Source organism: Physeter macrocephalus, chromosome 17 (genome assembly GCF_002837175.3).
Source record: "Physeter macrocephalus isolate SW-GA chromosome 17, ASM283717v5, whole genome shotgun sequence".
In the NCBI taxonomy this organism is placed as follows: domain Eukaryota; kingdom Metazoa; phylum Chordata; class Mammalia; order Artiodactyla; family Physeteridae; genus Physeter; species Physeter macrocephalus.
The window spans coordinates 38,136,998-38,152,925 of NC_041230.1; the positions used below are offsets into that span (position 1 = coordinate 38,136,998).

Below are 15,928 nucleotides of genomic sequence, written 5' to 3' on the forward strand. Positions count from 1 at the left end.
GTGGCTACTCTTTGTTGCTGTGTGCGGGCTTCTCATCTTGGTGGCTTGTCTTGTGGAGCACTGGCTCTCGGTGCGCGGGCTTCAGTAGTTGTGGCTCGCGGGCTCTAGAGCGCAGGCTCGGTAGTTGTGGAGCATGGGTTTTGTTGCTCCGCGGCATGTGGGATCTTCCCAGACCAGGGCTCGAACCCGTGTCCCATGCCTTGGCAGGCAGATACTTAACCACTGCGCCACCAGGGATGTCCTAATTTTTTTTTTTTAATTTATTTACCTTGGCTGTGTTGGATCTTCGTTGCTGCGTGCGGGCTTTCTCTAGTTGCAGCGAGCGGGGGCTACTCCTCGTTGCGTTGCGCGGGCTTCTCATTGTGGTGGCTTCTCTTGCTGCAGAGCACCGGCTCTAGGCGCGCGGACTTCAGTAGCAGCTCGCGGGCTCAGTAGTTGTAGCTTGCGGGCTTCAGTAGTTGTGGTGCACAGGCTTAGTTGCTCTGCGGCATGTGGGATCTTCCCGGACCAGGGCTTGAACCCGTGTCCCCTGCATTGGCAGGTGGATTCTTAACCAGTGCGTCACCAGGGAAGCCCCCACCACCCAGTTTTAGAAAAATAACACTGTTACTTTTGAAGTCCCTTGTGTGGCCCTCGTTGATTCCATCCTTTTCCCTTCCCTCTTAGAGGTAACCACTATCCTCATTCCCTGCCATGCTTTTTAGTGTGATCCCTGAAGAATATATTGTTCTATGTTGAATACTTATAAATTTCATATGAATGGAATCATTTGTATTCTATGATTTGCTTCTTTTTTGGCTCAATGTTATATTTCTGGGATTAGCCATGTTTGCATATAGCTCTGATTTATTTGTTCAGGTGAGGTTTCTTTGTTGGTTTGAATTGCTTTTTCTTTGTATGTTTCCTTAAACTAAGTGTTTACCTTTCTGAGGCAGTATTGGTGACACTCCTTTACCACCACCCCAATCTCTGTGTTCTCCTTTCCTTCTAGCCCTTTCCTTTGCTTTATTTCTCTTCTTACCTGCCTTCACCTGAGGCTGTACTCAGGTGCACCTGTAAGGCTCATTTGACCCTATTGGAATCATTGAGGACTGCTGAAGTTTCCAGATAGTTTTCTGAATTTTTGTCTTAATAGTATTTGATGTTATATGCTGAATACAAAACCAGGTAACTCTGCTGGGAAGATTAAAATGCTGAATAACAAATATTTTCAGTGGCTCTGACATTTTTGTCTATTTCTTGATTTCTTTTTTTTTTTCCTCTGCATTTTTGGGCATTACAATTTGAAGAGATTTCTGACGATCAGACCTGTCTACAAGCAGCTGGTAAGGCAGCTTTTCTACGCTAAAACTGAGGAGCTAATTGGCACCATGAAAGTCTTTTGTGGGCGGGCCAACCCAACCACGGGATCTGTGGAGTGGCTGGAGGAGGATGAGCATTATGATTACCACCAGGAGATCGCAAGGTAACAAAGGTTTTTCCACAGTTGGCTGCAGCTGGGTGGGGCCCTTGATCTTAAAGCAGATGCCTTGGAATCCAGTCTGAGTGGGGAATAGGCTGTCACCCAGTGCTTCTGATCAGGGCAGGTGTTGGTCACCAGCAGGTCTGCTCAGCTAGGTAGGTTTGTGTGGGAGTTAGGCAAAGTTATGCCTGTGTGGAGAGTCAGACATTTTGTGGCAGCTGTACCAGAGTCCCCGAGGATCTGTCTTGTGGACCAAAGAGGACCCAAGGTTCAGTAGTAGTAGTAGTAGTAGTAGACGAGTTTATGAAATTTAATTATTTACTTGCATCACTGAAATGGTGGCACGTTTATCATATAGTTAAATTCTCTTTAATGGAAAAAGTGGGAAAAAATGAGTTTTTTTTTTTTCCTTTGAAGGGATGTTTAAAAGTATGTGAGTTATTGTTGTTTAACAATCATTAAGTGCATATGACACTGTGCTAAGGCTGTGAATACCAAAATGACAAAGATAAGGTTCTCATCCTCAAAGAACATGCAGTTTTGTGGAATAGGCAGACATATAAAAAATTATGACACCATGAGATAAAAGTCAGAGGAAATGGGCACAAAAGTACATGGAAGCAGCAAGAACCAACTGGGCTGGGAGGGCGATATTTGAATGATTTCCCGAATCTAAACGGAGGGAGATTGCTTTCTGAGCAGCAGGGATTATGTGCAAACTTCCAGATGAGCTAGTTTGAGGAATGGCTAGCAGGTCAGTGTGGCTGGAGTGTGCTGCAAAATTAGGGCTATGGTGAAAGAGGATGCTGAAAAGGTAGGCAGGGGTCATGTTGTACTTGGTGGTAGCAAAATGCAGGAGGAGGAACCTGACTGTATAAGTTCTAGTTTAGCCACTTCTTAAGCTACTTGACTTCTTAACGTCAAGTAGCTTGACGTTGGCCAAGCTACTAAACTTCTCTGAGGATCAGTGTAGTAATATATGCCTCATATACAGTATAACAGTATATACCTCAGTATAACAATATGTATATCTCATCATATAATACCCTTTTCTTAGCGTTATTTGATGAGTGAATGAAGTACAATGTCTGGTACAGAGTAAGGGCTCAAACACATTACTTTCTTTCTAAATATTTTGGACATTATTTTCTGAGTGAGGTGTTAAATGGGGAAGAAAAAAGATTAGGTTGCATTTTGGAACATTAACCTGAGAGCAGTGTGGAAAGTGGGTTGGAGGGTGTGAAAACCATATGGGCATTTGGGTGGATATTGCAACCCCAAGGCTGAGACAGTGGAAGTGGAGAGAGGAGGAAAAAGCTTTGAGAGACCTGAGTTTAGTAACTCATGGATGCAGTGATGGAAGGAGAGAGAGAAAATTCAGTAAGCACCAAAATTTCTGGTTAGAGTGACTAGGTGGATGGAACTGTTGTTCTTGAGGAGGAATGGGTGTTGTTGGGGTGATGAAGATTAGGTATCTGGCTTTGGACATCCAGATGGAAATGCCACTGGGCAGATAAATATGGGTCTGGAGACAGTTTGCAGTTGTTAGAGTTGAAACTGGAAGAGATTGCAGGCTTTCAGAGATTGTGTAGAATGTGAAAGGTAGAGGGCTAGAGAAGGGATCCTGGAATAGCTGATGAGGCAAGACAACCAGGAGGGCATGGCCAGAGAGTAGAAAGGAAGAGAACGTTTCGGGAAGAGGGAGTGTCCAGCAGGGTCAGAGAAATCCTGGATGTTAGTGATGTGAGTGAGCTGGTGGTGCTTAGGGAGAGCGATGTCAGTGGAGTCAGGGGAGTGAGTGGGTGGTGAGGCAGGGAAGATGGGGGAGTGAAAATGCCCCTTAAAAGGTGGAGAAAAGTAGAAAGGACCAGATTTCAACTAAACACTCGCAGGTGGGTTCAAATGTTAAAAACCTTGGTATGCCATTAAAAAAATAAAGAAGCCTTTGCTTTTGGTGCAGTGTTCCTCAAAATGTAGAGTATGAAATACCTGTGTCACAGTTGCCTGGATCACCAGTTCAAGTGCAGATTTCCAGACTCCAGCTCCATCTTCTACATCAGAAGCTCTTTGTGTGTGTTGTGGGAATCTGCATGTAAAATAAGCTCTTCATTAATTCTGATGTTGACCCGAAGCTGGAGGTCTTCTGTTTATTGAGAGTGCCTTAACTCTCACCTGGAATTCTCAGAAAGCATCTTTGGGCTGAGCCTATTGAGTTCTGGGGGCTTATCCTGACCCTGGCAGAGATTTTTCAAGTTTGTGAATTACTACCATAGAAAATATGGATAAGCAGCTCTCCTCCCTGTAGTTTGGTGAACACTTCTGAGTTGTCCCTGATGCCAACTAAGGGAAAGTGCCAGGCATGATACCCTTCACATATACAGCAGGCATATACTTTCCCTTTCCCCGATTCCTCTCCCCAGTGTTACATCTGTGATCATTCCAATGTACAAATATATGCAAGGTTATGTGAAGTATTGGACACATCTGAGTTGTTCCTGAGGAAAAAATCGTATGATGTACAACATGATCAGTATGCTAGGACTATGGAATTACTGTGACAGGGCTAACTATCAGCATTTTTAGTCCGAGATTCTTTACTGAAAATAAACATCTTTGAGATTTTTTCTGCAGTACAGGAGAATGACAGCTTACAGCTCTATTAAAATAGTTTAAAATGGGCCTGGATATTTGTTCCATCTGGTAAAAGAATATATTTATATATGTGGATATTCTCATATGTTGATGTTTATCATTATTAGCAGAAGTTTCTGACCTGTCTTTTTATTTTTTTAGGTCATCCTATGCTGATATGCTGCATGACAAAGACAGGGTAAGTATAGAAGGAAACTGTTATCTTGATGTGGTGTTTGAAGCCTTCCATTACAAGAAGGTTAAAAACTTCCCCCAGAGGCATGATGTTAGAATGATGCAGAGAGGCAGTACGGTGTAATGATTGGGAAATCAGGAAGCTGGGTCCTACTTTCTGCTCTATTATTGACTTGAGCGTGACCTTGGAGAAAACATGGGACCTCTGCAGACCTCATTTATTAGAATTTACAATGAGTGGGCCATACTGTCTGATTTCCATGATCTCTAGATAAAAATACTTTAATTACACAGTTTCACCTTGTATAGTCAGTTTGTAATTTTAAAATAAAATCTCTAGAGGTCACTGCAGACTGTATTTTGTAAAGCATATATGGCTTTCACTGCAGAATTACATTTCAGCTTTTGTCCTTTGTTTCATCTGAGTTTTCTTTGTCTGTGAGTAAATGTTACAGTTCTGGTCTTATGATGGCTAGCAACCCAGGATTTCCTGGCCTACCAGAGTGCTTGACTAGTCAGCTTCATCCAGATGGTTCAGAAGTTGGGAGGCTTGAAGGAGAAGGATGCAGGGCCACACTTAAAAACTGAGCAGTGCACTGCAGAAAGATCAGGGAACATGGCAGGACTGGTCTTGAGGCTGTGTTGGTGGTGGTGTCTCCTTCACCCATCCCTGGTTAACTGCTCAGCTTGCCTACTTCTTGGCAACACTATGACAGAAGGACCTCCTTCAGCACCATTAGTGTGTAGGCTCCACGGGAGGGGCTAGGTGCCTCTCTAATTTTCGTCAAATATCTGAGTGCCTTTGCTGAGCTGTTGGGGAATTACAGAATGGGGAACAAATATTGTTTCCGGCTTTTGACTAATCCTTTCTAGTTTAATGGTCTTCTTCTTGGACTCATGGGCCTGTGAGCCTCTCTGATTTTAGTGTCATCTCCAGTGAGGGTCCTTTTTGACCCAGCTTCCACGGGATTTGGACAAATGGCATTGTCATCCATCTGGTCAGCCAAGCCAGATGGCGCCCTTTTCCTTATCTGAGCCTGTAGTTAGTTGGTTATCAAATTCTATGGTTCTTTCAACCCCATTGCCTGCTCAGCCATCATTTACTGGCGTTGGTCCCTCTTCTCCTTCCTCTATACAGCAGCCCAAGGGGTCTTTCTGAAATGCCCATCTGACCATATTACTCCTCTGGTTAAAACCCTTCAGTGGCCTCTCCCTGCTTTTGAGGTAAAATGCAACTTCCTTGGTGGAACATTCCTGACTCTTCATTATTTACCTCTAACTTCTATTCTCCCCTCCCCAGTTCTGCACATGAGGAAATGGAGTCAGAAGTTGCTGGTTAGTAGCAGAGTCAAGAAAAACATAATTTCTTTATGCTTTTGCATGGTGCCTCACATTTTGTTGTTTTATTTTATTTTATTTTTCTAGTAGGTTTTGTTTATTTATTATTTATTCTTTTGGCTGCGTTGGGTCTTTGTTACTACTGCACGTGAGCTTTCTCTATAGTTGCAGTGAATGGGGGCTACCCTTTGTTGTGGTGCGCGGGCTTCTCCTTGCAGTGGCTTCTCTTGTTGTGGAGCACGGGCTCTAGGCGTGCGGGCTCAGTAGTTGTGACATGCAAGCTCGGTAGTTGTGGCTCACAGGGCTCTATAGCACAGGCTCAGTAGTTGTGGTGCACGGGTTAGTTGCTCCATGGCATGTGGGATCTTCCTGGACCAGGGCTAGAACCCATGTCCCCTGCATTAACAGGCGGATTCCTAACCACTGTGCCACCGGGGAAGTCCTGTTGTTGTTTTAAAACATTTCCATTATCCCATAAAATTATTTCCTGTTTGTTTGTAATCAATCCTGGTACCCAACTCCCTGGTTGCCCCCGCCCGCCAGGCAACCACTGATAGGTTTTCTGTCTCTATAGTTTTGCCTTTTCTAGAAATTTCATCTAAATGAAATCATACGATATATAGTCTTATGTGTCTTTCTCCCTTCATTCATCATTTGAGGGTCATTCATGTTGAATGTGTCAATATCCATTCCTTTTTTTTTTTTTTCGCCATGCTATGCAGCATGTGGGATCTTAGTTCCCCGACCAAGGATTGAACGCACGCCCCATGCATTGGGAGCACGGAGTATTAACCACTGGACCTCCAGGGAAGTCCCAATATCCATTCCTTTTTATTGCTGAGTAATACTCCATTATGTGGATATACCATGTTTTATCCATTTACCAATTAACAGACATTTGGATTGTTTCCAGTTTTTGTCTATTTTGAATAGTTTTGTTGTGAACGTTCACATGCAAGTCTTTGTGTGGACATGTTTTCATTTCTTTCAGAAAGTGTATAAGAGGGACTTCCCTGGTGGTGCAGTGGTTAAGAGTCTGCCTGCCAATGCAGGGGACACGGGTTCGAGCCCTGGTCTGGGAAGATCCCACATGCCGCGGAGCAGCTAAGCCCATGCGCCACAACTACTGAGCCTGCGCTCTAGAGCCCACGTGCCACAACTACTGAGCCCAAGTGCCGCAACTAGTGAAGCCTGCGCGCCTAGAGCCCATGCTCCGTGACGAGAGAAGCCACCACAGTGAGAAGCCCATGTACCACAATGAAGAGTAGCTTCCGCTCGCCGCAACTAGAGAAAGCCCGCGCGCAGCGACGAAGACCCAAGGCAGCCAAAAATAAATAAATAAATTTTTTAAAAAAGTGTATAAGAGTAGAATTGCTGGGTCTATATGTTAAGTGTACATTATTTAACTTTGTAGTTTTTTTTTTTTAATTAATTAATTTATTTATTTATTTTTGGCTGCCTTGGGTCTTCGTCGCTGCGCGCGGGCTTTCTCTAGTTGTGGCGAGCGGGGGCTACTCTTCGTTGTGGTGCACGGGCTCTAGGCGCACGGACTTCAGTAGTTGCGGCACTTGGGCTCAGTAGTTGTGGCACACAGGCTTAGCTGCTCCGCGACATGTGGAATCTTCCCGGACCAGGCCTTGAACCTGTGTCCCCTGCGTTGGCAGTCAGACTCTTTTTTTTTTTTTTTTTTTTTAATAAATTTATTTATTTTTGGCTGTGTTGGGTCTTCGTTGCTGCGCGTGGGCTTTCTCTAGTTGCGGCAGGCAGGGGCTACTCTTCGTTGCAGTGCGCGGGCTTCTCATTGCAGTGGCTTCTCTTGTTGTGGAGCACGGGCTCTAGGCACGTGGGCTTCTGTAGTTGCAGCATGTGGGCTCAGTAGTTGTGGCTCACGGGCTCTAGAGCACAGGCTCAGTAGTTGTGACGCACGGGCTTAGTTGCTCCGCGGCGTGTGGGATCTTCCCGGACCAGGGATCAAACCCTTGTCTACTGCATTGGCAGGCGGATTCTCAACCACTGCGCCACCAGGGAAGTCCCTAACTTTGTAGTTTTAATTTCCATTTTTTCTAATGGTTAATGATGTCAGACATCGTTTCATGTACTTATTTGCTATCCAAATATCTTTTTTGGTGTAGTCTAGGGTTTTGATCAGTAGGTAGGACTCTTGATAGATACTACCAATTGCCTTTTAAGAGGGCTCCAATAGTAGCTTTAAAGTTGGAAAATTAATTTTATTTATTTATTTTGTATACAGCAGGTTCTTATTAGTTATCTATTTTATACATATTAGTGTATATATGTCAATCCCAGTCTCCCAATTCATCCCCACCCCCTGCCACTTGCCCCTCTTGGTGTCCATACATTTATTCTCTACATCTGTGTCTCTGTTTCTGCCCTGCAAACCGGTTCATCTGCACCATTTTTCTAGATTCAAAGTTGGATAATTAAAAAATGATAGCTAATTTAATGGGTGTTATTAATTTGGAACGTATGCGGGCCCTGGTTTACTGTTGAGGTTGCTGCTAGTTAGGGTTCTCAGGTGATCAGCTCACTGAAACTCCCAGGCCAGCTCCCAGTCTCACTGTCTTTCTTGTTACCCCACAGGCATAGCTACACAAAGAAAACTGTGCCCTCCTGCTTTTGGGGGATATAGTGTATTTGATGTTCATTTTCCTAGTTCAACAGTTCTAACAATTGCCATCCTGTTTTTTTTTTTAACTTTTTTTTTCTTTCATCGTGGTAAAAGCACATAACATAAAATGCATACTGATTTTATCCAAAGCATAAATGCAGTTACTTTAGGAGTCAAATATTTCTGTGAGGCTTATTATGAAAAATAGCAGTCCCAGGGCTTCCCTGGTGGTGCAGTGGTTAAGAATCCACCTGCCAATGCAGGGGACACAGGTTGGTGCCCTGGTCTGGGGAAGATCCCACATGCCGCGGAACAACTAAGCCTGTGCGCCACAACTAGTGAGCCCATGAGCAACAACTCCTGGAGCCTGTGTGCCTAGAGCCTGTGCTCCGCAGCAAGAGAAGCCGCCACAATGAGAAGCCCGTGCTCTGCAACGAAGAGTAGCCCCCGCTTGCTGCAATTAGAGAAAGCCTGCATGCAGCAACAAAGACCCAACGCAGCCAAAGATAAATAAATAAATAAATAAATAAATAAATTTATTTTTTTAAAAAAAGCAGTCCCCTGGTGTATCGTCCCCCAGACAGTACCTTTTAATGGTTACCCTCAGAGGCCACCTCATTTCTTTTCTTTGAGCTGTTTTATGTTTACTTCCAGATCTAAATAACTATTATCTATTGACTTCCCACTGTGAGAGCTGAGAGTTTGGTATTCTTTCAGCTCCTTCTTCCCACTCGTTCTCTGTTTGTCCCAACGTAGTTATAATTTTTGGTAAATTAATATTCAGTGTTTCAGTAGGCAAGTCACTTAAATTCTTTGTGCCTCTGTTTTCTCATCTGTAAAATAGGCATAACGATAATACCTCCTTTTGAAGGGTTCCGATGAGGTAAACGTAAATGTGCGCATTAGTTAAAATCGTATGTTGACTTTATTAGGCATGTGTAAACACTGTTCACAGTTGAGCTATGTGATATACTTTGATTGCTCTTTCTTTCTTGAATAACTCTATTAATAATTATCTTATTTTTGCTTTGTTTTCTTTTTTTTTCTTTCTTTTTTGACCACGCCTTGCTGCTTGCAGGATCTTAAGATCCCCGACTAGGGATCGAACCTGCATCCTTGGCAGTAAAGGTGTGGAGTCCTAACCACTGGACTGCCAGGGAATTCCCTTGCTTTGTTTTCTATGTACTCATCCTTTTATGCCCAAACTTTCTCCCAGTAGTATAAATTTCCTTTCTGAAGGAAAGGTCAAAACAATCAGCTATTCTGTCAGTTTCATCTTCTTGAAGATTGTCTCTGGGATCATTTTGCCCTGCTCCAGTCTGGACTGGGTGCCTTCTAGACCTGCTGTGTATCTGTCGTCCTGGGATTCTTGTTTATTGTCTGTAGACTTCCTTCATTCCTCTTTTTTTATTGGGTCCTCCATTTCCTGGATCCCATGTATTCCTCTTTGGTTCCCTCCCTCTTTGGTGAAGCTCATCCTTCCTCACTTTCCTGTGAGAGGGTTCGTGGGAAGTAAGGTTTTTGAGACTTGGCTTATCCAAAAACTTCTGTATTCTATCCTCACACTTAAGGCTGGATTCTAGTTTGGAAATCACTTCAGAATTTTGACATTATCACTCCATTTTCTTTTTAAGTCTAGGACTATTTTAAAGGCTTTGATATTTTAAAGTCTAGTACTATTCGTATTCTTTAAAAGAACCTTTTTGTTATAACATAGACACACAAAACAGTATAAAATGTATATGTATAGTTTAAAGAAGAAGAATAAAACAAATGCTTATAGACTCTACTCAGCTTAGGAAATGGAACATTACCATTACTCAGAATTCCTTATGTGTTCCTTGATTGCATTTGTTTTCCTCCTTCCAGAAGTTTCCACTGTCTTTAATTTTGTATCCTTTACTCTCTTGCTTTTCTTTATAGTTTTACCACCTACTACATGTCCTTACAATATAAATTCTTAGTTTTGCCTGTTTTTGAACTTTACACAATGGAGTCATAATGTGTTTATTCTTTGTGACTTGTCTTTTTGCTCAGCATTGTTTTTGAGATTCATCCATTTTGCATGTAGCTGTACAGATTCCATTGTGTAAATACATCACTACTTACCCATTCTTCTGCTGATAGGCTTTGGGGTTGTTTCCAGCTTCTTTCTATTGTAAGTAGTGCTACCTGGAACATTCCAGTAACTGTACTCTGGTGCGTATGCATACTTTTCTCTAGGGTGTGTATACCTGGGAATGGAATTGCTGGCCATCAGCCATCAGGTGTGTTTAGCTCTACTGGGTAATGTCAGATTCTTTTCCAAACTAATTGTGCCAGTTTACATTCCACGTCCTGTGTATTAACCAGTTTTTACATCTTTGACAATCTGGTAGGATTGAACTAGTCTCTCACTATAGTTTTAATTTGCATTCCCCTGATCACTGCTGAATGTGAGCTTTTTTCATTTTTTGTTGGCTATTCATCTTGCCTCTTTTATGACCTAGTAATTTGTAGGAATTCTTTATATATTCTGGGTACTAACCATTTGTCAGTTATATGTATTGCTGGTCTTTTAGTTTATGGGTTTTTTTTTCACAATACAAGTTCTTAAATTTAATGTCAAATTTATCTTATATTTTCTTTATTGACTGGTGCTTTTTGTCTCATATTTAAGAAATCCTTCCTTTTGCCAAGGGTTTAAAAGCTATTGCTGATAATACTGAATTTCAATTGTTTTTTATTTACTGATTTGGAATCCTGTAATCTTTCTCAGTTCTCTTAATTCTAATAATTATTTGTAGGTGTTTTGGGTTTTCTTCACACTCATCTCATATGTGATTAATAATAATTTTCTTTCTATCTAGAGCTTATTTCATTTTTTCTTGCTCTAATGTGTTGGATAGAATCTCCAATATAATGTTCACTTCATCTGATTTTTGGGGAATTTATTTGCTAAAGATTGTTTTTAATATCCTTTAATCTCTTTTGTTTATTTATTTATTCGGTTGCATTGGGTCTTTGTTGCTGCACGTGGGCTTTCTCCAGTTGCGGCGAGTCGGGGCTACTCTTCATTGCGGTGCGTGGGCTTCTCATTGCGGTGGCTTCTCTTGTTGCAGAGCACGGGCTCTAGGTGCGCGGGCTTCAGTAGTTGTGGCATGCAGGCTCAGTAGTTGGCACTCAGGCTCTAGGGCACTAGGGCTTCACTAGTTGTGGCACATGGGCTTAGTTGCTCCACAGCATGTGGGATCTTCCCGAACCAGGGATCAAACCCGTGTCCCTGCATTGGCAGGCATATTCTTAACCACTGCACCACCAGGGGAGTACCCCCCTGGTGGACTCTTTAATCTCTGCAGCATATATACTGATATCACCACCTCATCACCCACCCTTCATTCCCAGATTTGGGTTACTTGTACTTCTTTTTCTTCCTTTACCAGTTTTTTCCTTTTCTTTTTTGTACTGGTGTTACCAGAGGTTCATCAAGTTTTTAGTCTTTTGAAATAACTAAATTTTATCTTCATTGATTTCTATTTTATATTTGTTTCCTAATTCATTGATTATTTTCTTTATTATTATAAAAATAATAGAAAGTTCATCTACTCATTTGGAGTCATTCATCTACTCATTTGGAGTTTATTTTGCAGCCCTCTTTCTAATTTTTTAGGTGGATGCCTGTCTCATCTTTTGTCTTTTTTTAATGCATTTCTCTCCAAATATTGCTCTAGCCATCCCATGAGTTTTGATATATAGTTTAAAAAAATTACTCAATTCTAGATTTTTATTTTAATGCAGACCAAGCCCAGACCTCAGGCCCAGCAGAGATATGCATTTGTTTGTTTGTTTGTTTTTGTTTTTTGGCCTTGCCATGCAGTTTGTGGAATCTCAATTCCCTGACCAGGGATTGAACCTGGGCCACGGCATTGAAAGCCCAGAATCTTTACCACTAGCACATCAGGGAACTCCCTAGATATTTTCTAATTCCCTTTTGCTTTAGTCTTTTACCTGTAAGTTTAAAATTTCTTAATGTTCAAAAATCTTTTTTTCTTTAGTTACATTTTTGTTATTGAAATTTCTAACTTGATTGTACTGTGGTCAGAGAATATTGCCCTTTTGATGCCAGTCCTGTATCAAAATGTAGTCCTGTATTAGTTATTTTCTACTGCATAACAAATTATCCCCAAATTTAATGGCTTAAAGAGTTATCTCACTTTTTTAAAAAATTAATTAATTAATTTTATTTTTGGCTGCTTTGGGCCTTCGTTGCTGCGCGTGGGCTTTCTCTAGTTGCGGCGAGAGGGGGCTACTCTTCACTGCAGTGCACGGGCTTCTTATTGTGGTGGCTTGTCTTGTTGAGCACAGGCTCAAGGCGTGCAGACTTCAGTAGTGTGGCATGCAGGCTCAGTAGTTGTGGCTCTTGGGCTCTAGAGCACAGGCTCAGTAGTTGTGGCACACAGGCTTAGTTGCTCCATGGCATGTGGTATCTTCCCGGACCAGGGCTCGAACCTGTGTCCCCTGCATTGGCAGGCAGATTCTTAACCACTGTGCCACCAGGGAAGTCCGTATCTCACGGTTTTTGTGGGTCAGAAATCTGGACTCAGCTTAGCTTGAGTTCCCTGCCTCTGGGTCTTTTATAGGCTGTGATCAAGGTGTCAGCTGGTAGGGGAGTCATCTTAAGGCTCAACTTAGGTGAATCCACCTCTAGGTGTTTGGCCTCTTTTTTTTTTTTAATATTTATGTATGTATATATGTATGTATGTATGGCTGTGTCAGGTCTTAGTTGTGGCACGCGGGATCTTCGTTGTGGCATGTGGGATTCTCTCTAGTTGTGGCCAGTGTGCTCAGTAGTTGTGGCACATGGGCTTAGTTGCCTCTCAGCATGTGGGATCTTAGTTCCCTGACCAGGGATTGAACCCGTGTCCCCTGCATTGGAAGGCGGATTCTTAACCACTGGACCACCAGGGAAGTCCATGTTTGGCCTCTTAATATTGCTTACTGACTTGGCAAGGTCATCAGTGCATTTAAACAGATTTACATATATTTACCCCATCATTTTTAGTTATTTTCAGCAGAAGGGTCAGGGTACTTAATCAGCCAAACTGTTACAGAGAAAAAAGTGTGCCTGCTTAAGCTACTAAGGACCTGAACTAAAATGAAGAAATGATTTTGTGAGAGGAAAATATTTTTTAGCCCTGGAAGCTGTATGAATTAGAGTCCAGTGAGGAGACCAGAAGCAACGTTACATATTTCAACAGAGGGAATTTAATAGAGGGAATTGGTTACACAGATGTGGGAGGGCTGGGAGGCACCAGGGTAGCCTAGTGATAGTAATTGCAGGAAGCAGTCCCCTTTCCTAGGGCTGGGGACACAAAGGGAGAAGACTGGGGTTTCCAGAACCTAGATGTGTGGAGCAAAGGTCCTGTGAGGCTAGTGCTCAGATCTCTGAGAGGAATCTGCTTGAGTGCTGCTGCTAGCTCTGAAGGGCCCAAGGAGAGCCCTTATGTGGGAAGGAACAAGCTTTCTCCTTTCTCCTACCTTCCAGTCACCCCTCTAGTTCCCCTGTTGTCCAGTCCTAACAGCTGGAAAGAGGAGAATGTAGTTTGCAGAGCCCTAGCCCCAGCATGTCTAAGCAGAGTATAGAAGAGTGGATGTGAAGGGGAGAGACAATCGTGTAATTTAAGAGGTTGACCCAGTGCCTCTGGAGCCTGAGGAGGCCTGCCCAACTCAGCCAGTGTAAGTCACAGAGGTTACAGGGTCATGACTTAAACTGCTGCTGCCAACCATGACTTCAGAACTTCACAAAGCACTTATTTATAATAACTGGTATGAAATAACAGCTGTTTCTCCCTTTTTCTTAGAATATGAAATATTACCAAGGTATCCGGGCTGCTGTGAGCAGGGTGAAGGACAAAGGACAGAAGGCCTTGGTTCTTGACATTGGCACTGGCACAGGACTCTTGTCAATGATGGCTGTCACGGCTGGTGCTGACTTCTGCTATGCCATTGAGGTGAGGCACACTCTTCACACATGTGTCCTGTGTCCTATGTGGGAAGTCCTTTGTGTCCCTTGCACTCTGCCCATCTGTTTGTTCACAGACAGACATTCAGGGAGTGTTCACTCCATGCCAAGCACAGGACCAGGTTCGGAGAACACAGAGATGAATCAGACACAGTTCCTTCCTCCAGGAGCTCATTTTCTTCCCTGAAACAGCGGTTCTCAGCCTTGGCTGCATGTCAGAATCACTGAGGAGCTTTAAAAAAGCTAATGTCTAGTCAGTCGTTGTCATGTCCTCCCCCAACCTACCCATTTTAATTATTATTCTGGGATGTGGCCTGGGCATTGGGATTTTTGAATGTGCACCAAAGTTGAGATTACTACCTTAAAGGTCCCCACAGAGCCAGCCATCTTACTACATTTACCAATAGTTCCGCAGTCTGCCATTTCTTTCCTTTAATAAAACATTAAACATAGATTATTTTTCTGATAATGTAAATAATACACATCCTTATATGAGATTTGGTAAATATAAAATAAAAATAGTGTGTTAACTCAAAGTTAACCATTGTTAAAATTTTGGTGTATTTTCTTCCAAGCTTTTGGGAAAGGGGGCATGTATTTAAGCACTTTGCCCTACAAAATTTGGTTCATATGGTGATTAAGTTGCAGATAACAAAGTCCCGAAATAACAGTGGCTTAAACAGATAGAAGTTTTTTGCTTTCTCACATGAGTGTCGAGGTCAGCATTCTGGGTGTTATACCCAGACTCCTTCCAGCTCCCCTGCCACCCCTTGCTTACAGGGTGGCCCTCATGCTTATGGTCTAGAAAGGTAGTCATTTTAGGCTGAGGGAATACCGTGGTGTTTTTGGGGAAGTGTCATCCAGAGTTGTGGCAGAGGGTTGTCATGGTAGAAAAACCCAGAAAGGTGGATTATAGCTAGACTCTGGAAGACCTCAGTGTCTCAATAAAGACTTTTAACTCTAATATCTTGAGTTAGGTGTTCTTAACCTGAGGTAAGAATAATGGGCTTCAGGTCTCCATAAAAGTCCTGAGAGGGGTGTGTGCACAGGTGCGTGCAATTCTGTACACTTGCCTCAGGATTTCATTAAATTGATTAAGAGCCATTTCTTTGCCTTTGTGCGAGTCTTTGAGCTGATAAAAAGAAATCAGTGTAGGCTCAACTAGATTTTTCTCTTTTTAAAATTTTCTTCCAGAAACATTTTAATAAAAATCGGCCATTTCCAAGAAACGCCCACTGCATGCCCACCAATAAAAGGGAACCATAACAGAATAGAAAATTCACCATATGGCTATGATTTAAAGAAAAAAAACTAGTGCACACTCAAGCACACCAGCAAAGTCAAATATTAAAGTCACATTTTTCTTATGGGCTATGATTAGGATTCTGAAGAGACACTGAAATAAAACTTAATACAAATGCTGAACTATTCAGGTCAAAGAACCTCTACAGAAACATCTGACCTCAAAGGCATTCCAGTTTGAGACTCAATTTCAGAGTAAGGCATAACAAATGAACACAAGACATACAGCGTGAAAGGAGGGATTCTGTAATTCCCAACATACTCTGAACCTGATAGAACAAATCTAGGTTGTTTTTTGTCTTTTTTTTTTTGCGGTACGCAGGCCTCTCACTGTTGTGGCCTCTCCTGTTGCGGAGCACAGGCTCCGGAC

General features: G+C 42.5%; 1 protein-coding gene across 11 annotated transcripts in view; it reads left to right on the top strand.

Annotated features, from left to right (window-relative positions):
* The window catches only part of PRMT7 (protein arginine methyltransferase 7), a 57,954-nt gene that overhangs the window by 1,676 nt on the left and 40,350 nt on the right, over window positions 1-15,928 (top strand). For 10 of the 11 annotated variants that reach the window (XM_028477426.2, XM_007113305.4, XM_028477425.2 and 7 more), the window contains exons 2-4: window positions 1,290-1,465; window positions 4,256-4,292; window positions 14,096-14,245. In XM_028477426.2, the coding sequence (XP_028333227.1) occupies window positions 1,371-1,465; window positions 4,256-4,292; window positions 14,096-14,245 (282 nt within the window). In that variant the 5' untranslated portion in view covers window positions 1,290-1,370. Of the gene's footprint in view, window positions 1-1,289; window positions 1,466-4,255; window positions 4,293-5,588; window positions 5,624-14,095; window positions 14,246-15,928 lie in introns of those variants that run through there. The other variant, XM_028477427.2, reaches the window with a different exon arrangement.